Below are 27,290 nucleotides of genomic sequence, written 5' to 3' on the forward strand. Positions count from 1 at the left end.
TAAGAACATGATAGCATTCTGTAATTGCTTAACAGTCACAACAAATGATGTAAGTGCTGTTTAATAACTTACATCCATGGTATCAAGGTGGTTCTCAAAGACTTTCTGTCTCTCTCCAAGCTGGGGCAAGAAAAACCCTTCAACGACCTCCTGAACTCTTTCATCACTACAGACCCCGGTCTGAAGTAGCTCAACCTGCATAAAATAGATAAGATTAGTTGAATGCTTAGAGTATTACGGTATGCAATCTAGTTTAATTTTACTATTAAAACATGAAAACAAATGTATAAATTGCAAAAAGGACAGTAAAAAAAAACATGACAAAGTTAACAGTGTCAGTAATTCTATTGGCTAAATCTCCCAAACTGAATATAATAGTTATCAACAAAAAAACATGCAGTTTACATTATAATTGTTTCAATTCATAATTGCAGCTGGTGATTGCTACTTTTAACTGCAGCAGTAATTTTTATTCCTATCTAACATAAGATTGTCTTCAAAACCCAAAAATGGAGGTTTCATTCCTCTTGATATTGTGGGCACGGTATGAAAGTACAGTATACATATATTCTTAATGTTGGTGTTTGTCTTTCCAGGTTTTCTCAGGTATTTTCAATCAAGGAGACCAACGATTGAATATTTTGTGTTAAATTAATTCAGTAGAGTTAACTTTTCATTAGTTCACTTATTAAAATGTGAAGACCATTACTTTAATTGCATTCCCCACTAAACATACATTGTTCTAAATGTCTTTACATTTTCTTAGCAGCTACTGTTTGCTAAAATACCTCCCGCCTCTTTCAACATCGACTATCAACATCAACTATCAACATACCCTGCAAGTTTCGACTTGATCCAAGCATTCTTTACATATCCTTTCATACTCTTTGTGTAGCCTTGACAAGAAGTGAGTGTGAAGTCTCTCAATTTCTTGACAGATGGAAGCTAGTTCCTTGTTCCACCTGTAAACAGCTGACTTGGTGGAACTAGGTGGCTTCATCGACCTGCAGAGAGGCAAATGTTTTGATAAAAACTTGGTCAAATCAGTAGTTAACAATAAATATCTATCTTAAGTGTATTGGAGGCAAATCCAATAAAGCATCAATAAAGCATGAACACGATGCATACATAGGAAATAAAGAATGTTACTGACCTGAGAGCATTGAAGAGATTAATCCTCCTTTGATTTATGGTCTGTTGTTCGTGATACAACTCTGTCAAAATAACTTTGATGATGGGAGGATCAGTAATGGATGAATCATCCATAAACTCACTGTAAAAGATAACAGTACTTAATGATGAATTATCTGATCACATTTTACAATGAAAGAGATAGTAAAAGCGATTTTTTTCCCCCCAATCATAGTACAGGTGTTAAGTATAGGTACAGTACTTCCATTGCCAAACCCATTGAATATTGAGCAATAGAACTATGGTACTCAAAGTTAGTGGAAGAAAACATGTACATCATAATTGATAGTTAAAATTTAGCTCTAGACATTACACTAACATGGGTGACAATTGTTTCAGTTGCTTGAAACATGCAGTCGCAAAACTTATAATTGTCATCCATGCTATCATAAACTTTGTGTGTATTATTCCACAGCTACACTTAAAGGGTGTGAAGACTCGCTCAAAAAGAAACGTCTAATGCCGGTAATCTGACCTAGTTTCGAATGAGGTGTAACAGAAGTGTTAGACACCACCATCGATCCCAGAAAATACACACACAGCTTGCTACCGTCGGTAATTAGACACTAGTGTACAGTCAGTACATACAGCTGCGGTCAATACCCACAGCACAGTGTACAAACAATACAGCGATGGACATCTCAGGTCCAGCTAAAGAGAAGAAGGTATCACGTTTCATTACTGTCTGCATTTTGAAAAAAAAACTTCACTTGCAAGCAACGGAAAGTTAACTTTTTAAAGATGGCGGCACGCTGTTTGGGGCGAGTCTTCAATGCCTTCAAGCTGCCAATGGTTTTGAAAATTTTCGATTCCTCTTTATAAAAAAAACAAAGCTGAGGAGAAAGTGACGTACGTAAACTTTTGAATGACGATCTCCGTGTTTAATCTCTTCCAATCTTCGACTCGGCCCTCCCAGTGGGTACGGTGGTTCTTATCACGTTCGATGTCGGTCTTCATCAACCTCGCAAGGAGATCGGCGTATGCCCTTTGATTACTCAGCAATGTTTGATTGATTATCTGGGATTCCCTTTCGATCAATCTCTGGACATCTGGGGCCATCAGGAAGGCAATCTGCTCCAGGTTCTTGGCGTAAGTCTTCACCAGATGCTTGATCTGCAAAAAATAGATGCATGTTTTTGAAACATAATTCCTCTAGGACAACAGAAACTTTGTGCAACCACATAAGATTATAGAAGATGAAACTTAACATGATAATGTGTTGTACATACAAGACATTAACTGCACAATCTGACATGTGTGGTTGGAAAAAAAGTGTGAGGAGTTGTAGTGTTTACTTAAATATAGTGACTGCACAAATTGACATAGATCTATAATTGTCACAATGTTAGGTTACTTTAATTTGGTATCTGAAAAATTCATGTGTGAAATATTGTAGAGATTGACAGTAACTCTTCAAATTGACATCTGTTGTGATGGTTTTATGATACCATAACTAGAGCATTCACCACATATCATGTGTGATATAGTTTAATAACATAGTATTAAAAGCTACAATATGATATTTGTATAGTGAAGATTTTATGATAGTATAATTGGACAATTAAACAAACATCATTATATGTTTCATGTAAGATAACTTGATGTTGCTTGCCAAGATGTCACATTATGATGTAAAGTTACTTAAACTTGATAACACAACAGACAGCCACTTTTGCTGTGATGTCACAGTGTCATAGTAACACAGCATGTTCAGGACCACGGTATAAAATATAAACACAGGAAACTTGATGGAGAAAGACATATGCAGAGAACCTGAAATATTGAAGACATTACCCAGGTTCTACCACCCAGAGAGAATTATGGTTTTCATACGGCTTCTGTTTCAAAATATTCATAGAAGAAATGAAACAAATAATATTTCATAATTGACTTCATGAATAATTAATAAGAAAAGCTTGAAGAATTAACTAAGTTCCTTCTTACACTATTTTGTCTTTCCATCTCAATATCATTTAATGTCTGACTCATTTCTCTAATCCACTCTCTTCGGATAGTCGACTGCTGCTCCACTTCAGACCACAGGTCCTCCAGTTCTCTGAGAGTGTAATTTTGCAGAGCCTTTCAAAAACAAAAATTCAAAATTTCAGCCAATTTTTTTTTTTTAACATGCTATAACTTAGTGTAAAATACAATTCTTTAGTTTCCAAAATATATTGATCAAGTAGTTTCACTAAATGAACTGATCACATGCAAAATTCACAAAAGATTGTGAACCCGGTTTGGAAATTCATGAGCAATGTCCGTTACCTTCTGCCTCAATATATGTACCCATAATCTACCATGTGATCAGCATCTGACAATATTTTCAACAGTTCTTTGTAAGTGTAAAATATCCCAAAATATCTCATCATTTTGCATTTAAGCACCCTTAATTGAAACAAAACCAGTTTTTAAAAGAGAAGGGGAGACACCCTTGCTACTAACATCCCTCTCCCGTGCCATCAGTCCATAAAGCAACCCCCCTCCCCATTCCCCTCCCCCAACACTACCTGTACGGGCATATACTATGCATATAACGTATTACATAAAGCAGTTCAAATTGTAAGGAGTCAGTGTACTTCTTTTTCAGCATTGTATGACCAAGTTCCTAATCACTATGTTTCTACCAATGTAGCTATACGTGTACAAGAGAAAAAAGGCAGTTCTTAACAGCTCGACACATGTTGTCAGACACACACATATCAACATAGAAACAGAGCGTAAGGTAAGATATATCAAACATAAAATAGGCTACATGTTCTGCTGCTCTCTGTACTTTACCAGCATCAATGCAAATTACTTTTAATAAGGAGGTAAAAATCACAAACTAAAAGAAAGCTTACCTCATCAGAAGCAACCAGTCCAAGGATATCTTCAATAACTGCTCAGAAAGAAAGTAAATTAATAATTTTATTAGCAATCATTTTGTATTATTTTTATTGCACAAGCTAAGAAATGAACTAACAGATCCTCAGTCATAGTGACAGATAAATATTTGTCCATTGAAGCATTTGTCATCCCTTTGCAAAAAAAGTATAATGAGAATGTTAAAATAGGGATAAACATACATGTAAAATAGTTGAGTAGCTGATACTGTTGGAGGAAAAAAATTATTGAATATATTTGGGTAAATCTATGAAAAATAGCAGGGAATATGTAATCACCAACAACTGTATAGCAGGTACCTGACACTGAGTGGGAAACTACAGACATACAATGATACAATAACTCAGTACCACCCACAGATGCACATGCAGCTGTACAGCTTTCATGTGCAATCCGTGGGTTAGTCTGTTTCCTCACTGAGTTTGATGGGTATAGACTGCACTTAAGTCATGCACCACTAGATGCATGTTAAAAGATACACAAGAAATGCTACCTGTTTCAATGATAACTGCAGTACACACATAATGAACTACAGCTGTACATATGACCAGTACTTGCTACAGCTAACAATATCTATCAAAGAAAGGCAGAGCACTTATTTCAGTCCCCTCAATCTTAGAACACCTTAATGAACACTACAGAAGTGCTTAGCTCTTGATTCAAAAATCAAGAGACACTTACAGATATATGAGTATTTATTAATGTTAAAAACTATACCAAACACTACATAAGTATGTGGTTGAACCAACAGAAGAGACCTTTTTCAATTCAATGTGTATGTCTTAATACAATCTTTTATCTTTAACTGTTGCTAGTATAATCACTAATCTGTTGAACAAGTAAGTCATAGACTAAAGATGTTGACAACATTAAGTTCCAGTTGAAAAATCAAGTGATATTTTTGAACATTTAATGATGATGCACATAGAAATATATCTTGGTATATCATGATACAGCTCCACGTTTAAATGATTTGCCCAGCTTGGTTATCTCTATGAGAACATACCTGCATCATTGTCAGCTAATTTCTTTAAGAGTTCAACTCCTGTTCCACTTATCTGGGGCTCAAGTTCCTGCAAGATACAATGCAACCTTAAATCAGAAATAGAGCCTCCACTTTATACTGATATGTCACATGATATCTGTTAGCATGTCAGTTCAAGTTTGCCATTCTGTGACTGGCAGTGGAAATGAACAAAGAACATTTGTTAGGAACATGATTTGAACAAAACAGAGGCCCCTATAAATTTTTATTAAGTTACCTTCACAGATAGTGGTACAGCCATTCAGAGGTTAGGGGAAAGTGACCTGTCAGTGGCACATTGATATACCATATGACATTGTGTTGCTGTACTATTCATTTTGCTCTGAGTTTTGTTCCTTTCTACCCCTCAGGTATGTTCTTTTTACTTTATTGTACTTATTACTCTTATCTTTAATAGTTAAAGGATCTAACTGATGTATTCTTATTAGTATTCATGGTAACATTCAATAGAAATGTCAAGATATTGAAGTGCACCTTTTTATCAGTGCTAGTAGTTTCATATGTTCTTAATATAGCCTTAAGCTGTATGGTACCTGTATGGTACATTGTTATTTGATATGGTGAAGCCACTGCAGCTACGCCCAGGAACGAGGTGGTTCCATGGTGTCAAATTACTTAGCAGGTATAACCTGTGCTGCATAGGCTAATTAGATGGATTGTTCTATTGGAAGAGGGGTTGATTAAAGTAGCTACACAGCAAGCTGCATAGGGTAGACCCCCTACAGAGGTCTGGGTGCACAGGATTGGTGGAATTGTTTAGGTTACCATGGCAATCCTATACCAGGTAGAGATATTGTTCTTATTAGCTGTATACTGCCTGTGCAGTGGTAGTGTGTGGGTACAACTATATTGGAACCTTTGTTTTAATAATAAGTCGTGAGCTAGCTCCCTAGTTCATGCAGGGAAATGTTGCTAGTCTAGGGGTGCACAGAGGATTAAGATGTAGAATAAATATTAGCACTTCTGTGTGCAGCTGTGTGGGTCATGTCAGTTAGTTTGGTGGATATGTTTGTTGGTCTATGCGTGAGTGTGTGTTATCTGTAGATTGATTAGGTTTATCTGTTATCAATAAATTCATGATGTTCACTGAGGTTGATATGATATAACAGAGAGCTGTAAAGGACAATTATGTTCTAGATAATAGATTAAAGGGTTGTAAATAAACATTGATATACCATATGACATTGTGTTGCTGTACTATTCATTTTGCTCTGAGTTTTGTTCCTTTCTACCCCTCAGGTGGCCTATATATTGGCTCATACCTAGGTCACCCGAATCCCCGGGGTAACAATTTGGAGGCACCACCCGGATAAAAACTCATGGCATACTGAGGAGCAGGATTAAGGTTGCTCACCCAGAAAGATGGCGACGGTTGACGAGCTTCTTTGCGAGATCCAGACTAAGCTGCATCTTTGCACGGTAGACCAGCTGGAGAGTGTGGGTCTGGGAATCGCCCTTCCCGAGACTGACCGCATCAAGGCAAAGACGAAGGGTCGAACCGGTCTTCTGGGATTAATCAACCGTTACCTGAGCAGTGAGGAGCTGGAGGAGTCCGATGACCAGGGCCTTGGAAAGTTGAAGGAGTTGAGAGAAGTCTTGCTAGGGGAGATACCAGAGAAAGTTGATGACAAGTCAAGCCAAAAGGTGGGTACACCTGAGCCCCCATCGGACCCGACAAGTACCAAAGTGTTACAACACCACAGAGAGTACATCCGCCGCGACTTTAAGATCTCCGGGCAGATTGCTGGAAGTCAGCAGAAGGATGGGCTGGGTTTCACCAGTCTTATCCACCAGATAGAAGCTGGACTCCGGAAGGGATACCCAGAGGAAGAAGTGGTTGAGGCAGTTATTAGAGCTACCAACCCAGGCCTGAATCTCCGTGGATATCTGGAAAGCAAGACGGATATAACCTTACCGAAGCTTCGTCGGATCCTGCGGTCACATTACCAAGAAAAGGGAGCCACAGAGCTGTACCACGAGCTAAGCAGCCTCACACAAGCACCCAAAGAGACGCCGCAGGAATTCCTTGTTAGGGCCCTTAGTATTCGGCAGCGGGTTTTATTCGCCTCGAAAGAGAGTGAGACCAACCAGCGATACGAGGAGCCGTTAGTGCAGGCCATGTTTCTACATGCAGTCTCGACTGGCCTGACAAGTGAGTCGATTCGGGCCGACCTGAAGCCTTCCCTAGAGAATACATGCATCTCTGATGAGCTCCTCTTGGAGAAACTTAACAAGAGCGCCAGTAGTGAGACGGAGCGGTTGAAGAAGCAGACGAAAACAAGATCTTACCAGGCAGCTCATGCTATTGAGGCAACCTCAAAAAAGGTAACAAAAAGGGAAACACCGCCTACCCCCCTTGAGGAATCCCTAAATGGTTTAAGGGTGGATATTGAGGGCCTGAAAGAGCTGAAAATACAGGTAGCCCAAATCCAGGAATCCTTAAGCAGAGACAGGCCAGTTAGTTATAAAGGGAAAAGGGGCTGTCCTAAGTGTAGATCAGAAAATGTGGGTGATCGGTGTAACCACTGCTTCCGATGTGGAAGTGGTGAGCACTATGCAAGAGGGTGTCGACAAAGGCCACCGGGAAACGAGAGAGGGTCACTTCTAAGGGACGAGGGGGGACCCCAACAGTAGAAAAGTCATTTGGTCATAGACAAAAGAGTCCCAAGCAACCTCCCACTGCACCACCCCACCTGTCCCTTAAAAAGTTTAAGAAACTCATAGGATTGGTTGGTAAGAGGTGTATTGTGAGGGCCTCCCTCAATGGGTTACCAATGGATGTGTTGTGGGACACAGGTTCCCAGGTGTCAATAATCCAAAAGGATTGGATTCAGAAGAATATGCCAGGGGTCATAGTCAGACCCGTGGAAGAACTCCTGGATGGTCTTCACCTGGACCTTACCGCCACAAACGGGATAGAGGTACCATATGATGGGTGGGTTGCTGTAAGTCTTAAAGTGGGCACAATAGGTGAAATAGAGGTACCCATGTTGGTCTACTCAGGGGATATGGATAACCCACTTGTGGGCTACAACGTTATCGCCCACATACTGAATGGCACAGGGGGTTCAGAATTTAGTGAAAATGATCTTCACTCTGCATTCCCTGGGAAAGGGAAAAGTACCCTAACAGCAATGGTTAAGGTTGTAAAAGAGAATGATAGTGTTCTCCTGGCCAGTGTCAGATCGCCCCCTCGTAATCAGCTATTAGTAAGTGGCCAGACCAATTTCATTGAATGTAGAGTTTATGTGGGAGAGGTCAAGGGACCTATTGACTGGCTATTTGAGCCCAATCAAATATCCTTGCCAGAAGGGTTGAATGTACAAGCAACCACTGTGCGGATGGCAAGGGGGTCAGTAGTCCATGTTAATGTACCAGTGCTTAATAACACTAACCATGATCTTCTTCTTTCAAAGCGGACTCCCCTCGGGACATTGGAACAAGTGACTTCAGTACTTCCCTTACCTCAAGTACTCTGCAAGACTAGTGTAGACCAAACTGCAACAGCAAACTCTACATACGTAAATTGTGATATGGAGACTGACAGAACTAAACCACCTGACGAAAGACAGGACCGTGACTGGTGCCCTCCAGTTGACCTATCTGACCTGACTCCTGACCAGAGACAACTTGCAACTAAAATGTTGTTAGAAGAATCATCAGCATTCTCCAGGGATGATATGGATACTGGTGACTGCCCAGATTTGCAGATGAAAATCCAGCTGAAGGACGAAACACCTGTTCAGAAGGGATACATCAGCATTCCCCGACCACTGTACAAGGAAGTCAAAGAATACTTAGAGGATCTCATCAGACGTGGTTGGGTGAGTAAGTCTAAATCTAATTATTCCTCCCCGGTAGTGTGTGTGCGAAAGCGTGATGGCTCACTTCGTCTGTGCGTTGATTTTAGAGCACTCAACGAGAAAACAGTGGATGATAGACAACCAATCCCCAAAATCCAAGATCTGCTAGATGGCCTTAAAGGAAACACATGGTTCAGTACCCTAGATCAGGGTAAAGCGTACCATCAAGGGTATATGTCTCCAGAAAGTCAGCATCTCACCTCGTTTATTACTCCCTGGGGATTACATGAGTGGCAAAGAATCCCCTTTGGGCTGAAAAATGCCCCAGCAGAGTTTCAACGGTACATGGAAGGATGCTTGCACGATCTTAACAACGAGATATGTGTGGTCTACCTTGATGATATCCTTGTTTACGGTTCTACATTTAGCAACCATGTGGAACGCCTTCGGAGAGTTTTACAAAGATTACAAAAGCATGGCATTAAGCTGAAACCCAAGAAGTGTGAGTTGTTCAAGAGAAAGGTAAGGTACCTAGGAAGGTTGGTAACCGGCGAAGGGTACGGAATGGACCCTGCTGACAAAGAACCAGTCCTGTTATTGAAGAACAAGACACCAACAACCGTTGGAGAACTTCGAAAGATTTTGGGCTTCATTGGATATTACAGGAACTATATCCAGAACTTCTCCATCATAGCGAAGCCGCTGTACGGGTTGCTAGGAACTCAACAGAAAAAGTTCAAGACAAAGGGTAAACAGGAGTCGAGATCTGGTAAGGGGAATACTCGTGATTCTAAAGAAAAGATAGTGTGGACCCCCGAACACCATGCGATTTTGTGTGACCTTGTTGATCGCCTGACAGTTCACCCTGTTATGGCCTATCCAGATTTTTCTCAACCATATGTTCTCCACACTGATGCTTCTGGTGACGGTCTTGGTGCAGTCTTGTACCAACATTTGGAGGGAAAATTGAGAGTCATAGCATTTGCTTCACGCACGTTAACGCCCCCAGAACAGAATTATCACTCCAGCAAGTTGGAATTCCTTGCTCTCAAATGGGCGGTGACAGAACGTTTCCGTGACTACCTTCAGTATGCAAATCATTTTGTGGTATTCACTGACAACAATCCCCTGACATACGTAATGACTACTGCCCGTCTGAATGCCACAGGCCAGAGGTGGGTATCAGAGTTGGCTAGTTTTCGATTTGAAATTAGATACCGCCCTGGTAAGGAAAACGTAGATGCAGATGTGTTATCAAGGATGCCGATACCTGACAAGTTGGAAAACTATATCAACGAATTCACAGAGAAGATCCCGAGTACTGCAATAACAGCCACAGCTGAATACGTCCAAGGCACATGTTGCGGAGAAGTGGCATGCATCGATGTGACAACAGTGAACAGCAACAGTTGCGACATACTAGGAACATCACCCACATCTACAATCTCGCCTATTGACCCACTGGAGCTTAAAGAAGCCCAAGAGAATGACTTGGTTCTTGGTAGAGTTTTGCAAATGAAGAAAACCGGAAGGAGACCATCTCCACAGGAGCGGAAAAATGAGACTAAGAACGTACAGGTTCTGATAAACCAGTGGAACAAACTAGAGTTTGATGATAAGGGACTACTTTGTAGATGCACCGTCAACAGAAAACAGCTACTCCTCCCGACCAAGTATAAGGACACGGTTTTGAAGGGGCTCCACAACGACATGGGTCATATTGGTGTAGAAAGAACCCTTGACCTAATACGACAACGGTTCTATTGGGCGTACATGGCAAAAGAGGTGGAAATGTACATCACCAAGCAGTGTCATTGTGTAGTTCAGAAGAAACCTACTCGAAATATTAGAGCACCTTTAATACCAATACACACGACAGAACCTTTCGAGATGGTATCAATAGACTACTTACACCTGGAAAAGTGTAAGGGTGGGTACGAATATATTCTCGTGGTAGTTGACCATTTCACTAGGTTCGCACAAGCTTACCCTACCAAGAACAAATCGGCACATGCTGCAGCAGAACGGTTGTTTAATGATTTCTTCCTGAGATTTGGCTTTCCGAAGAGACTTCACCATGACCAAGGGAGGGAGTTTGAAAACCAACTCTTCACAAAACTCCAGGAATACTGTGGTATTGAGCATTGCAGAACAACCCCATATCATCCCCAGGGGAATGGTCAGGTTGAGAGAATGAACCGGACTATACTCAACATGTTGCGAACGCTGTCAAACCAGCAGAAACTGAACTGGAAGGAACATTTGCCGAGGTGCATGCATGCTTACAACTGTTCAAAGAATGATGCTACTGGATTCTCGCCATTTTTCCTCATGTTCGGGCGTTCACCACGACTCCCTGTTGATATTTTGTTTAATTTGGAAAGTGAGAACGAGGACATTGATCACAGAACATTTGCGGATAAATGGCGTTGTCAAATGCAGGAAGCGTATAGTATTGCCAATAGGCACACCGACAAGGCTTCAGCTGCTGCGAAGGAAAGGTATGACAGAAAGACTCACTACACCCAATTAAGCCCTGGTGACCGTGTTCTTGTGAAGAACCTTGTCCGACAAGCAGGCCCTGATAAGCTTCGATCTTACTGGGAAGACACCGTCTATAGGGTTGTGAAACAGATCAATCCTGACATACCCGTGTTTGAAGTGATTACAGATAATTCTAAGAAGCAGAAACGTGTTCTGCATCGCAACTTGTTATTAGCATGCGATGCACTGCCTCTAGATGAGACACAGATGATCCATGGGAAGCCCCCACGCCAGCGAAAGAAAACACGAACTGCAACCCAGGCAGGTGGTGATGTAGATGGGTCAGATGTGAGCGATGACGAGTGGCACACGTATATCACCCGACAGCGTTCAACTGCTCGGACCTCAGCCCCAGCAGAGCAATATGTTAGTGATGGTGCTCCTGACCAGCTACAGAATGTACCGACTCAGACACCAGCGGCTGTGGATGTTTCGCAGAGTCCAGTAAATCAGACACCCCAAACTCCAGAGCAGCCGACACGTCCAGTTGAACCACCCGTGGAAATACCAGAGGAACAGGTACCACAGGAGCGAGTACCAGAGGAACAAGGACGCCCGTCACGAAATAGAAGGCCACCAGATTACCTGAATTACGGACAACCCGGAGCCCCAACTTGGGTTCAGTCTACCCAGTGTCCATATCCGTCCTATTTACCCCCACCTAACCTTGGACAACCTTACCCTCAGACACAAACTAGACCTTGGTTCCAGCCATGTCCTCCCATGTACGACTACCGACTACAAACGCCAGTGTTTTACCCACAGTTCCAACAACATACTCCTGACTGGACTATGTACAGACCGACGAATGTTGAAAGAAGTTGATAATGGGTAGTTAGTTGTTGTGACTAGACTATATAATAGGTCATGACAGATTATCATATTTTATTTGTTTTCTTGGTATCATCTTGATGATGGTTAGTAGCTAGAGATAAGACATGAGTCTCAATTTATGCAAGTAGTGGTCAGTTGCATGTATAGTAAGTAACTAGTGAGTAGGACCATAAGACCAAAAGGGGTTACCGTCGTGTGCTTTTAGATCAAGTGATCTGTCTGAATAACTCAGTTCTTGGGAGTGCGCATGACCTTGAACTTAAGTGATTTTCTGGTACTTTGTTATTGTTCCACTAAACTAACATGTGGGGTTCTGCCCTTAAAAGTACAATGTAAGAGCACATGTAGAGTTCTATTTTATATGTTAAGCAGGTTTAAATGTATTGTTTATATGATAGTTGACGTATGACATTCATTATGTATGAAATGCGAGTCAGGGACGACTTCTTTTGAGAGGGGGAGAGTGTTAGGAACATGATTTGAACAAAACAGAGGCCCCTATAAATTTTTATTAAGTTACCTTCACAGATAGTGGTACAGCCATTCAGAGGTTAGGGGAAAGTGACCTGTCAGTGGCACATTGATATACCATATGACATTGTGTTGCTGTACTATTCATTTTGCTCTGAGTTTTGTTCCTTTCTACCCCTCAGGTATGTTCTTTTTACTTTATTGTACTTATTACTCTTATCTTTAATAGTTAAAGGATCTAACTGATGTATTCTTATTAGTATTCATGGTAACATTCAATAGAAATGTCAAGATATTGAAGTGCACCTTTTTATCAGTGCTAGTAGTTTCATATGTTCTTAATATAGCCTTAAGCTGTATGGTACCTGTATGGTACATTGTTATTTGATATGGTGAAGCCACTGCAGCTACGCCCAGGAACGAGGTGGTTCCATGGTGTCAAATTACTTAGCAGGTATAACCTGTGCTGCATAGGCTAATTAGATGGATTGTTCTATTGGAAGAGGGGTTGATTAAAGTAGCTACACAGCAAGCTGCATAGGGTAGACCCCCTACAGAGGTCTGGGTGCACAGGATTGGTGGAATTGTTTAGGTTACCATGGCAATCCTATACCAGGTAGAGATATTGTTCTTATTAGCTGTATACTGCCTGTGCAGTGGTAGTGTGTGGGTACAACTATATTGGAACCTTTGTTTTAATAATAAGTCGTGAGCTAGCTCCCTAGTTCATGCAGGGAAATGTTGCTAGTCTAGGGGTGCACAGAGGATTAAGATGTAGAATAAATATTAGCACTTCTGTGTGCAGCTGTGTGGGTCATGTCAGTTAGTTTGGTGGATATGTTTGTTGGTCTATGCGTGAGTGTGTGTTATCTGTAGATTGATTAGGTTTATCTGTTATCAATAAATTCATGATGTTCACTGAGGTTGATATGATATAACAGAGAGCTGTAAAGGACAATTATGTTCTAGATAATAGATTAAAGGGTTGTAAATAAACATTGATATACCATATGACATTGTGTTGCTGTACTATTCATTTTGCTCTGAGTTTTGTTCCTTTCTACCCCTCAGGTGGCCTATATATTGGCTCATACCTAGGTCACCCGAATCCCCGGGGTAACACATTGTAATGATTAAATGGTGGTGGGTGTACCAGGGAATGAACACAACATCACTTGCAAAGAGGGTATCCATATCTATAGAATATATGTACACAGATCACTGACTGGATGGATTTGAAAGTTTCATCCAAAAATGATAATTGAATAAATAAGCAAAACGGATGGTTGAAATAATGTATGACATCATGCATGATATTACATTTTAAATACAAATTTTTGTAATTACAAAATAAACCAGAAAGACGAAAGGCTTTGCGATTCTTTGCTAGAATTTGTATGCAGGGTTTGGTTTCTTCCAATAGGAACTTGTTTCTTCTGGAGGTAACTAGACACCAGCATTGAGAAAAACAATTTCTAAAGGGAATACATCACTTTTATTAGGAGTAAGAGTAGCTGCTCCCTGGTTTTATCTGCAATCTAGTTTTACATATGGATTATAAACTGAAGTGGGTTGAGTGTTCAGTCAGTGTGGCACTTCAAAGGTCATAGGACCAGTTACACTACCATGCCATACGTCTTTTGGTGTCACAGAAAATCACCTCTTAATGGGTGCAATCACTGGATCTACTACCTCAAAGAAATCACTGTAGTAATAGTAACTACAGCAGCTGTATATTATGTTTTGATGAATACAAAAAAAACCTGCATAAATGTACTAGATAATTGTACCAAAACACAACTCCATTAATTAGCCCAGCAGTTAGTAATTATGGCTGTTGCCCTCTGCAAGATGGATCCACATACCACATATGAAATTCATCCAAGTATCACTTTTGGAGTTTACAAAGGTTTTCATATTTTGACATCTACTGAATGCAAATGACCTTTGACTTCCACAGACAATCCATTAAAAATACTTTACTCAATAAGCTGGTGCCACCTACCAAGTATAAACTACTTCCAAGTTTGATTTTTGGAGTCAAGGTTTCAGAATTTGACCTTTGTTAATATCAAATGACCTTCGACCTCTGCAGAAATCATGTGTGGGTTCTTGTACTCAATAAGGGGGTCCAATTATTGAGTATGAAGTACAGTACATTTCAAGTGTTCCATTTGGAGTTATCTGTTCACAAAGTTTTCAGATTTTGACCTCTGTTTACATCAAATTACTTTTGACCTTCACAGAAAGCAAAAGGGTTCTTGTACACAGTAAGGTGGATCCAGGAATTTCTTTTGTCCCATGTCACCACATGTGATGCCTTGACATGTATGCACAAACACAAACACTCATGTTTGTATTACATTCAGACCGAGGACCCCATTGTATTTTCCATTGTTCAAATCCCCGTACCCTAACCTTAACAATACCCCATACAATAGAATTCTTCCCAGGACGTGGTGATTCTTTAGAAATCACAACCGAGGACCTGGAATTCGTTTGTTCAAGTCCTCGGTCAGAATACAAACAAACGCACACGCACACACGCCATCACTAAAACAAAGATTCCTTTTGCCTCCAGCATTGAATAAAAGATTACATGAGTGTACCACAGAAACTTCGCACTATTCTCATATTCATACTACATCTGTTTAGTTAAGGTTGATGGGTCCAATAATGTGTGTCTAGTACATAGCTTGCTCAGGATGATGCAAAATCACAATTCAATGCAGCTTTAATATTGTATTTAAATAGCATACAACACAGCTGTCATCTAGTGTTGTATAGCTTGCTCAGGCTTTCTACTCACATTTGCCAGTAAGGTCAAGTCTTGGTGCAGATCCTCGACTGCTGCTTCATGACGTAGACGTCTGCTCTCGGAAATCCTCTCAATTATGTCAGATCCCTGCTTATCTACATCTGAAAAGAATGTTAGACCAAGTCATTAGAGTGTTAACAATGTTCCTAGCCACTACATATCCATACTCTGTATGGCGTATATGGTGTTATTGTATGTACACAGACTGGCCAAACTTGCCTTTTACAAAAGTTGGGAGATTTTCCATCCCAAAGTATGAGGAGATATGGGGAAAATAGGGAGAATTGTGAAAAATCCAACTAAGGGATGCTAAGAGTTCTGCAGCATCCTGCGTAAAACATATAATCTTCTTTTCCCTACACAGTTCCAAACTATAACCACTAAATTTTCACATCATAGGCATTAGGCACTACTGGTCGGCCAAGATAATCTCCTTTATCTGATGTTATTACAGCCATGTTGCATGAGATTTTGCAGCTCCTGTGACGGCATTCTTTTTGACATGGTGCCTAAACAGAGTGATCAATTTGAAAATAATTGTCACTCGCACATAAGTGCTGCAGAACACAACAGCGATACCATTTTGAACAAATCTTTCCTCAGATATTTAGTTAATTTTCTCCACATTCCTAACGCAGGTAAACCCATATACACCTTCCACTTTCCTACTGCAATTTAGAAGATATTTTAAATCAAGTTTTCTGAGAGATCAGCAAGAAAAAATCAGCAGAACGTTAACTTTCCCTAAAAACCGGGAGACTCTTGGTAAAACTTGATGAGTTGGCAGGTCTGAATATATACTTGTTAATATAAATAAGACACCAGAAGACCAGCTGTGACTTAAACTTGGTCAGTTTCGGTTTCAAATTTAGGTGATATCTAGAAACATACCTTATTAACCTCCTTCAACAAACTACGTTGGTAAAGTCTACAATACTCAATTTCATATCTAGGTTTCTGGAACGCTTTATGATTCAACGTGATCATAACTGAAGAGGCAGAGAATAGCAAACATATCATTGGAGGTAGGGAGTGGGAAGGGGTGAATCTGTAGGGAGGAGGGGTATAGGTGTGGGAGATGCCTGAAAAGTTCATGGGATTAAGTCCAGGATCCCTTGTTCTGTGCACACAAGAGATCTCACATACCTACAACACCCTATTTAAAATGTAAAAGAAACATTTGAATTCAAAGCCATAATGACATTCACAGCTCAGTTCATGGCATTTGATGTCGATTCCATGCATCTGCAATTTCTATGAGTATTATTCACTGCAAAATGGCTACACAAGAAAAGGTGATCTTCAAAGGCTTTGAAAGCAATTTGTAGGTATAAGTGTGAAACTATCATAAAACCAGGCACACATTGAAAAAGGCAGCTAATAACTGTTTATACTGTTTATACTATTAAAAGTGAGAGAAAACATGTTAAAGTACCCACCAACTGTATCAGCCAAACTTCTGACTTCTCTAGCTGCTAACGTTGAGGTCGGTTCCCTAGATTCCTTCAAAGCTTTCTCTAAAGAATGCCTATTAAAGAAAACAAGCAGTTACTGGAACCATCTGGTAACATTCTGCTGGCTTTGTCTTACAGAATATGACACAGTAAGCTTGTAGTAGTTAATTAATGCTTCATTTACACGTTTGAGAGAAAGAAATGGCAGCATAATGCCATGGGTGAGTGAAAGGATTATGACGGGTATTGAGGCTTATGAAACCTTTCTCTGATGTTGTTACAGTTCCCATAAAACAAGCTCAGAGGTCAGTCTTGGGCATCTTTGTCAATTGAAACCCTTTAAACAATTTAAACTCTTTTTACCCTTAATATGTGCTTGAGAATTTAAATTCATAGTGACAACTGCATCACCTGGTTGTCAGTTACAAGCAATGCCTCTCATATGTAAGTGTCTGTTTTGATTTCTTAATCAATTTATTATTCTTTATCAATTAAGCATTTGTAGTGCTTTAAACTTTGATATAACGAAGAATATGTAGGAAGAAGTTGCAAATGTGCTTTGTTGATATTTATTCAAATGGTCAGCTTTCAGTTGGAGTATCTTTTGTTTCATGTATAAATCAAAATTATCCTGTTTGTCTTTTATTCATTGGGTGTATTAATAAATTTAGCAGGCACACTGTAAGAAAGCCTATCTAGTATACATTTGCATTTTCTCAATGAGAACTCTGTACAGACCTTATTCATATATATGTTTTTAACATAGAACCGCTCAGGTGAAAATGACTCATACTCTTGTACAAACCTTAGAGAAACTGGATTCTCTGTCTTGCCATCATTAGGTTGACTTTCAAGCCACTTGATTGGTCTATCAGTTAGAAGACTCTTACCCATAGTCTCTCTACCTTCATGTACAATAGGAACATTTTGACTTATGGGTTCTTTCTGCAATAATCTCTTCTCAGTCTTGTCCAAAGTCTTGATCAGCTGAGCCTAGCAAAGAAAGATCAAAACAAGTGGGAGGTGAAAGACAATGTTTGTTAATGACCTAAAGTGCACAATAGCTCATCGACATTATGAATTTTAAATATAAATTTATTTAAAGAAACATTAATTCCCATTTGTTTTCTTCACAAGGTTCCTTAATTTCTCTTTAACCTATCTGTCTTAAAGGGTGTGAAGACTCGCGCACAAAGAAACGTCTCATGCCGGTAATCTGACCTAGTTTCGAATGAGGTGTAACAGAAGTGTTAGACACCACCATCGATCCCAGAAAATACACTCACAGCTTGCTACCGTCGTTAATTAGACACCAGTGTACAGTCAATACATACAGCTACGGTCATGATACCCACAACACAGTTTACATAACAGCGTGGACATCTCGGGTCTAGATAAAAGATAACAAGGTATCACGTTTCATTACTGTCTGCATTTTGTAGCGACAAAAAGCAAACGTCATTTGCAAGCAACGGAAAGTTAACTTTTTCAGAGCGCGACACGCGGTTCGGAAAATTGGGGCGAGTCTTCAATGCCATTAAAGCCCCATTATGCATTCAATCTCAACAGTCGAAACAATTCTTTTCAGTAAGTAGCATGGTGACTTCGAAGTTCGGACACTTAAGACTTAAAACACCCCAAAACTAAATCTTCTGGTATAAATCACCGGAAAATAAACTTCATATGGTGGGAGAATTGTGTTATAGTACGATACACGGCCAAACTTTCTTTCCTGCAAACTGTTTTCATGTTGTATTCCAAGAAGATTCTTCGTGATTGTGGAACTGGTATTTCTTTGCTAGAGTATTGCGAAGTTCGGACGCGCAACCCACAGTGTGGCGCTGGTGATAAAATTGGTGGCGCAGTTGCTTTTTCAGTAATTATAACAGACTTCATATATCTCGGTCATTTTATTGACTAATATGTAAGTATTTTCTTGCACACGGGCCATTTTGGAGAGAAACTAACTGTAGCTTCGTACTTTTTGGTGAAATTTGGCTCTTCCTGTAAGTTGTCATGGTAAAATCGTGAATTTCTTAGGGTGTCCGAACTTCACAGTATGCCGAACTTTGCACTACTGACTATACTTTTATTTTGTAAATATAATAAAAGCATCGAAAAATAAGTATGATGGTATACAGTGAATTGGTGATGGTAAGGGCATTGATGTTATTTTGAAAGCCTAGTGCTGATGATGATCTCACTTATTTTGCTCAGTCAGTCACTCATTGACAGTGGTTTAGTTATATCCTTCAGCTGTGCTGCACAACACAACTAAGCCCAGACTATGCCATTTTCTAGCCTAGGCTATGCTACAATTATTTCCCGGGAAACGAAGTGGATTTTCTCACATGAGGCCCAATTCTGATGGCAATATATAAACAAAGTTTGCAGTGTGATTAGCACATGAAAACCTGAATGCGATTTCGCTGAATTGGTATCTTAGTCAGTTCACACATATACCTTGGCTAATCCCCAGTCGACACTCTAGCCAATATTTCTGATAGGCTATCGTTAGCCTAACGTTACCTGTGCGTCAAAGAGCTGACGGTAAATCTGCCCAGATGGAACTACACGTACAGCTGCTTGAGTTTCTGACATGATCTCTTTCACAGTTTTTTTTTAAACGTATCAGGAAATTATCGCCAACAGGACCAACGATTTAATGTAAGGCGTGAGCCTACTCATAACCTAGTAATTTTGGCTCCCTGTTACTTGTTAGGCCTACGCTACATATACGAACGGTCCTACCGTACGAGCAGTCTGTCGCTAGGCAACGCTTCAAGCTTCTAATTCTAGTTCTCAAGTGATCATTCTATGTAAAGGTTTCGCTTGATAGGCTTCTTAGAGCATTTTGAACACCCTGATCCAGCAGACTATATAACCAAATTAAGATTTATTACGTGCAGAGAGTTATGGATTTCAAGAATAGCTGTAAATGTATTTCAATTAATTAGATATATATCCGGAAAAATCTATATACGGAATTCGAGATATCTAAATTTGTTTAAAAGATATCGTGACTAGTTTTCGATATCTTGGATTAAATTTTCCATGTCTCTGATTTTATAGAGATATTTCGAGATATCCAAATTAATTGGAGAAATACAAAACTTATCTAAAATTCATTTCCAGATATCCGATACCGAGTTAGAGATACCCAGAAGAGAATTAGATTGGGGGGGGGGGGAGCTTCCAAAAAGTCAGAGGGGCACTTTCTCATTCCACAACCACCACTAGTTATGCTATAAACCGATACACACCGGCCATATGATGTGTTAGTATGCTATCAATACCAGAGCTGTATATTATACGGCTCTGATCAATACTATTATGGTGCACTGCAACATTATTATATATATTTTTTTGAGATTGTTTATTGTTAACCGTGCTACAAAAAGATATGGGATGCTATTTTAAAATAGCATGTATAGACTAAAAATAAATAATTAAAATAAATAATTAAATGTAACAACGGCTTAAGATATCCAAAAGACAGTTCTTCATCAAAGGGGCACATTTTATTTGCCAGTAGGGCACATTTGCTATTTTGGAAAAAAGAAAGTGTGGGGGGGGGGGGTTCAAATAAAAAGATCAAAATGTTAGATTAAACATTCTTCCTTTTGAGTTACAAAAGCAAGAAAGCCACTGTAGCACCCATAAACAAAACTTAAAATAAATCTAGGGAAGATCTCCAAATCCTGCCAGTTTTATGCCGCGCACTTTTGTTAGAGCTTCCGATGTCACCGGTTATCATGTAGCTTTTACAAAGGTACAAAGGGACTTAAAAATGGACAGTCGGGACCTGAAAGTGGACAATCGGGACCTAATGAAAATGGACAGTGGGGACATGACAAAATATTTTTTTAAAATACTTCCCGGGATGGGAGGATCGAAATTGATAATTTCAGATACACCAGCACTCCTTCGACAAAATGGCGCCATTTTGGTGAAAATTGGAGGGGGTTGAATTTTGGGAGTTGGGAACCCCCTCCAAAGAAAATTTTAGTCGGGTTCTTCAAACTTTTTTTCCCTGTCCTTTACATGATAATCAATTTCAGCTCATTTGCATATTCGGTTGTCTTACACTAAGTTACTCTACATATAGGGAAATACCGACTTTAATACTTTTGAGCGTACCATGGTTACTGGGAAAGTCCGATTTCCTCCATCTTTTCAGGGTGTTTTTTTTCTTCAAAATACGATGAAAGTTGTAGGTGCGTTTCTTCCCCGGGTGGTAGGTGGGTCGTTTTGAAACAAACCAAAACGGTCATGATAATTAGTGTTACTATATGAAAATCCCGACCCTTCTAATTTGGAGCGTTACCATGGTTACTGAGGTAATCCGATTTCGCCCATTCTTTCAGGGTACCACCGTTGGGGTGTCCCCTTTCCAAAACAGGATGAAACGGGTGCGTCTCATTCCCGGGGTGATAGGGGGTCACTTTGTTATAAAAAAATCCGAACGAAAAGCAAAATAATTAGTGATATACATTTTTGAACTAAAGGAAAAATGTAGGTTTGAATTATTTCTCGTATGGGCTTCTAATAACTTCATTCGACCTTGCCTATATACCCTATACAAAACATACAGCAATTGATGTTATGCCTGATGATCTTTAACCTCCATTCTAAAGTTATAGTGCAGTCAACCATAATATCTACCTCTAAGCCAGGGTTTCCCTAACTTTATCCCGCCACGAACCCCTTGTGGATGTCCAGCGACGTAGCCAGGAGTTTGAATGGGCCGGGGGCATATTTTGCGCTTGATATGGGGAGGAGTCTAAGGGGAGGGGTGTCCCCTCCCCTTTGAGAAATTTTTGAACAATTGAAGGTCCTTAGATGCGATCTGGTGCAATGTTTTCCCAGTTTCATCATTATTATATGATATCATATTATCAGCAGATTTTGTTTCCTGTTTGAATTCTTTTACATGTCCTTTTACATATTATATCAGAAAGACAAACATAGACAAACATAATAATTATTTATATGAAGCTCGTATCACGTATACGATTGCTAGCTTCATAACATGATGCTAAAGTTGGTCCAGTAACCATAATATCTACCTCTAAGCCTTTTTGGTGGAAGTGAATATATATGTGGTGTCCAATCAACCATGTTTCTAACGCTAAACAGCTGAATATTTCATAAAATGAAACAGTGACATTTACAATGTTTGTTCCATCATTTTATATAAAAAGTTAATGGACGATGGGACATACATTCCTCCATATCATAGCTTCATCAAGATTCCACAATGATAGTAATTAGTGGAAGTTGCATTACAACAAAACATGATTATGAATTCTTTTCTGTGTATTGAGCTATGTTTCCTTGAACTTAAATAAAGAAATACAGCTAGCTACACTTTGTTCACCTCCTTTAGACTTGTTTATGGCCGCAGAGGGTATAGCTAAGTTTGGGATTTTGCCTGTGAAGGTCCCCATGAATATGGTGTTAGGGTTAATAAACAAATGCAAACAACTACCTATATTCACCTCTTATAATCTATTCATTTGTCGCAGTGCCCAACTATTATGTTATTAGTAAGTTAGTTAAGTAGTTAGTATATTGATTTTACTCTTTTGAAATGTAAAATTTATTATAGAGCAGGGTTCCCTAACTGGGGTTCATGAACCCCCAGGGGTGCGTGAGTCCATCCCATGGGGTTCGTGAGACGTTTCTGAAAGTCAAAAATAGATTAGGCCTTCTTTTTGTTGAACTAAAATCTGATATATCATATAATTTAGTATTGTACAAAAGTCCCATACGCATATGTTGCCATAGTTGTACCGTATATACCATCATGTGATAAATAACTGAATTATGAAACACACACAGGGCTGAGAAAGTAATTGAAAGGTTGGCCAAAGTATATGATATTATTTGGAAATTCCAGATGACCTCCATTTTGCCCGACACAAAGCAAAGTTAGCATAAATTCATGCTTGAAAATTGTTGTTGAGTGACAACATGCAGTAACCAGGGAGTTGTTGATTACACTATGAACTTGATATGTTACGAAGCACTGTTATGCGTATTATAGTATAATAATGACTCAGATCGTGTCTCGAAAAGTTGGGGGTTCGTGGACAACTCTGACATCCACAGGGGGTTCGCGGGGGAATAAAGTTAGGGAAACCCTGTTATAGACTGTACCACGTATATTACTTCAACAAACTTGGTCAATTTCCCTCAATAAAGTACAATAGCAATTCCCTCAATAAAGTACAATAGCAAGGGGCTTCCCCATTTTCTACCAGGCTGCATCGTGAGCCATTCATGCATCAGCCTACGAGTTTGATCTGAAGTGTTACAAAACCATAGGCGTACGAGACGGGGGGGGGGGGCAGGGGGCAGAATGCCCCCCAAATTTCCAGAAGACAAGAAATTCGGGCAAAAGTCCTGAAAAATTCGAAACAAAATATTTATATATATATATATATATTAACATGCAGTAGTTTGCCCGAATCTTTTTCAAATTTTTGCCCGACAATTCTGTGGAAAGCGTTTTATGTTATTTGTTTTGTGACATTAATATTAATAACGGCCTAATGATTTTCTTTATTAAGCATCATGTTGCCCGAATATTTCCGTGTAACACCACCGTAAGCGCAGCTCATCTGCACTATCAAAAATGTTCTAACTAGTCAACTGTATACCTGGACTTCCCCGACATGAGTGTATATAAGAAACGTTTTGTTCATGGATGGTGGGGGGGGGGGGTGCCTACAAGCCTAGAAGTACAGGTTTATCATATTCTTTGTTATTTTTTATACTTTTTTGTGAGATAAATTGCAGTCTCACCCGACACAGCGACATTATCCCGCCTACGTGTCGTTGAACAATGTATGTTTTTCTGGAGGTAGCTGAGTACTGTATTAAAATAATAAATACGATAACTAAAAAGGAGCTTAAAAAATATACTGTCCTATTTTTCCCCTTCAAAGTGATGTTACCGTTTTTTCTTCTTCTAATTTACCAAATTTTTAGGGAAGTGTAAATTTCTAAAACGTAAGATTATAAAATAAAGAATGTTTAGATGCAACTTGCAAGGCCTCAGAAGTGCCATTTCCGGCAATCTGAGAGGCATTTTTTGCCAAAAAATTTCTTATACGCTACGCGCCAACCGATCGTGGCGTTCCGTTTAGATAGTGTCACGGGAACTTTCGGGCACAAAAGTTTCTGCCCCACCCCCCACCCAAACTGAAATGGTTCCGTACGCCTATGAACAAAACGGTCATGTATTTGTTCTTCCTCTTATGATCAAATATCACTATTGTATTTGTTCTGTTAATTGTTAAAAGTCATAATACGAGCCACGGGTATTGACTATTCATCGGGGAGAAGAAAATAAGTGGTGTTATTTATCAGGTGATCATTATGTATTTATTACAGATTTAAACACTGTAGATTCCGGCTATGATCATCCGCACATGTTTGCCCATATAGACAAAACTTTGACAATATATAACTTGGCGCGTGAATCTAGATAGGTTATAAAGCCCACGTGGTGGTTTTAGGGGATTTACAAAAATCTGTTTCAGGAATCAAAGTGTATGATTGCAATGCACGTTATGTATGTTCTCGCGACAATCGTGCGTCTGTGGTTAACAATAAAGGAAAACAAACCACCAAATATTGTGTACTTGCCTATCATGAAGGGGGGGGGGGGGTTCTTGTTCCTTTCTTCTGGTATATATAGTAACTGTCGTAACATTTTCAACAAAAAAAGTTGCAACTAGAAGGAAAACTCAACGAGGATATTAAGGAAATGAAATGTGTATTGGAAAAAGAAGACAAATAAGAAGGGAAAATCACATCTGCGTTGTAAGATCCTGTTAATATCTCATGATTAAAAGATTCTATACAAACAACTTAAAATGAAAAGAAAAAGAAGGACGGGAGCAAGCCTATATATTCATCTGTGAATCCAAGTTCCAATCATTCACATACCTAACTTCACATCACCACAGTATAGAATCACCAAGGAGAAGAGATCAGGACAATTCTGTAAAAAATATTTACAAAATTGCAAACTATAGAAATCGAAGAAAATCCAAGCTGTTTATCATGGTAAGTTAGTATTGGTTACTACATCGCAGGTTCATTCATTATTTCATGCTTTGTAATGTTATCAGCCATTGCCGACTTTGCAATCTGCTGTCCCCATCATAATTTTGCAAGGTCGGTATAAGAGTGACTCTTTTGGGAAACCAAAAAGGAGAGAGGCAAGCAATGTCCTTAGGACCCCAAAGGATTTATTTCTAGCGATATTAATGCAGCTGCATCCGTATTTGACGTATAGCGTCCAATGATATCAAAACAGTTGGCCGCACACTACATTGGTAGTTAGGGTTAGCATTTGGGTGAGTGTTTCTAACCCTAATTATTCTAAGCCTTACCCATATCATCAAAACAGTTGGCCACACATTGTCGCATTACTGTCTAAAGTGTTCGGTGCATGTCAATGACATAATATATCTCTTAAAAAAAGAAGAAGCATATAGTGGCGCAATGTGTTTGACTAACCAACCATCATATATACATTTCGTACAATATCGAGCTTAACCGCGATTATCCTATGCAATTTCAGTCTTGTTATCAGTGAAATCTATGATTACACGCTAAAGCGCTTAATTTATTTGGAATAGTTACAGGTTTTTATGAAAGTTTTCAATTGTTAATGCTCACAGCAATATATAAACTGTACGAGATGTTTCACGCTACAGTGAGATCAGTTCACATGAGTAATGGACAATTAATTCTGAAGGCAATAAATCAGGCAGTAGGTTACTGTGGTATTTGTGACCTATACACTGCGAAGAACTTTTGTTTGTAAATACAATTGGCATGGACAACATAAAAGGGTAAAGTTGGCGAAGTAGAACTGAATCCCCAGACATCTTTTCAATCAAGTTGATCAGGTTTGGTATATTTTAGTTATTGGAAGCGTTCTCACTATCAACGAATCACTTATAGACACCAAGAAGTCTTAGACTATAAATGCTGTTCCAAAAACAAGGAAAGTATTAATGTTAAACTGGTACTCTTTGGTATTATTTAGTATTGTGATTTCTTTTCAGAATCTTCAAACATTGACAACTTTGTGTGTAATCGCTGGTGCCATATGGACTGGGTCTGAAGCGGCTGCTGTTCCTACTGGTTCTCTCCCAAAGGTTGGCGAGTGTTCCTTTCCCGACAACGAAGCTTATAATCGCTTCGTAGAAACCAGATCATCTTATTACCCGTTCGAACCCGTTTATGGAGTTCAACTGTTCAATGAAACAGAGAGCCAACGTCGTGAAATCAACGAAGAGACGAATCCCTATGGCAGTGAGGCAACCAAACTAGAGAACTGCCCAGCTGGCCAGAAACCTTCATCCATCTACAAAACCAATCCTGCTGTTGGTGGTACATGCCCCTGGACATACGACATTGACCATGATGCAGATAGAATCCCCACTACCATCGGTGTTGCCAGGTGCCTTTGCGACCAAGGCTGCTTGGACCCATTGACCAGCAAACCGCGTAATGACTTGGTTTGTCGTGCAGTGAAGTACAATATGAAAGTGCTCTACCGGGAAGGTTGCAGCAACGGACTATATCAATACAGATCATCCACGCTCGAAGTACCTGTTGCTTGCACATGTATGCGTTTAAGCTAAGAAGTAAGTTTAACAAGTCTTTAAGTATTTATAGCTATACAAGTATTATTCGTGCAATTGGTTCCCCAATGTAACTTCTGTTTTTGTTTCATTTTACTCAGACTATAGTACTAAGATTGCGTAAAAGGTTTTTTAACCATCTTTCTTCAAAGCGATTCTTAAAATCAAGCAAACTTAAAATATAACGAGAAATGAATGACATGATAAACGTTCTAAATATATAACATATCGTCAATCGGTCGGCTCGTTCTTATCACCAGTATTTAAAGCTAGAATAACCCCCCCCCCCCCATACACATGGCATAATACATCTCCATTGTAAATCATGTAGTTTGTTGCGGTTGTGCAATGGCGATATGTCTTACTGCTCATATCTTCTAAGAAAATGACACAATATTGAATTACATTCAAAAGGGCAATGACGAATATGCAGGTATTGTATAAGCTATAGGGTTATTTAAGTAATTGAATATTTTTGTCATTAGACCGTAACTCTAAGACAATCAAAGAGGTTTGCGTCTTGTAATTCTCAAAAATATGTTTGAATATAATAGAAATGATAAACTATATAAA

The 27,290-nt window shown here is 39.4% G+C and overlaps 2 protein-coding genes across 3 annotated transcripts in view; one reads left to right on the top strand and one right to left on the bottom strand.

Moving 5' to 3' along the window:
- LOC139963843 (coiled-coil domain-containing protein 180-like) overlaps positions 1 to 19,778 on the bottom strand; it is a 39,200-nt gene extending 19,422 nt beyond the window's left edge. For both annotated transcript variants that reach the window (XM_071965040.1, XM_071965039.1), the window contains exons 1-11: positions 19,576 to 19,778; positions 17,852 to 18,039; positions 17,032 to 17,120; positions 15,584 to 15,693; positions 5,084 to 5,150; positions 4,035 to 4,072; positions 3,136 to 3,270; positions 2,045 to 2,304; positions 1,154 to 1,273; positions 836 to 1,004; positions 73 to 195 (exon numbers count right to left, since the gene is read on the bottom strand). In XM_071965040.1, the coding sequence (XP_071821141.1) occupies positions 73 to 195; positions 836 to 1,004; positions 1,154 to 1,273; positions 2,045 to 2,304; positions 3,136 to 3,270; positions 4,035 to 4,072; positions 5,084 to 5,150; positions 15,584 to 15,693; positions 17,032 to 17,120; positions 17,852 to 18,039; positions 19,576 to 19,647 (1,371 nt within the window). In that variant the 5' untranslated portion in view covers positions 19,648 to 19,778. The remainder of the gene's footprint in view (positions 1 to 72; positions 196 to 835; positions 1,005 to 1,153; positions 1,274 to 2,044; positions 2,305 to 3,135; positions 3,271 to 4,034; positions 4,073 to 5,083; positions 5,151 to 15,583; positions 15,694 to 17,031; positions 17,121 to 17,851; positions 18,040 to 19,575) is intronic.
- LOC139963848 (uncharacterized) lies at positions 5,285 to 8,587 on the top strand. The gene has a single exon (XM_071965046.1). The coding sequence runs from the start codon at positions 6,485 to 6,487 to the stop codon at positions 7,754 to 7,756; it is 1,272 nt and encodes a 423-aa protein (XP_071821147.1). The 5' UTR covers positions 5,285 to 6,484; the 3' UTR covers positions 7,757 to 8,587.
- Positions 19,779 to 27,290: the final 7,512 nt, after the last annotated feature.

Source organism: Apostichopus japonicus, chromosome 22 (assembly GCF_037975245.1).
Source record: "Apostichopus japonicus isolate 1M-3 chromosome 22, ASM3797524v1, whole genome shotgun sequence".
Taxonomy (NCBI): domain Eukaryota; kingdom Metazoa; phylum Echinodermata; class Holothuroidea; order Aspidochirotida; family Stichopodidae; genus Apostichopus; species Apostichopus japonicus.

Bases quoted from the DNA above. Each gene is read 5' to 3' on its own strand.
- LOC139963848 (XM_071965046.1), top strand. From the start codon at position 6,485: ATGGCGACGGTTGACGAGCTTCTTTGCGAGATCCAGACTAAGCTGCAT.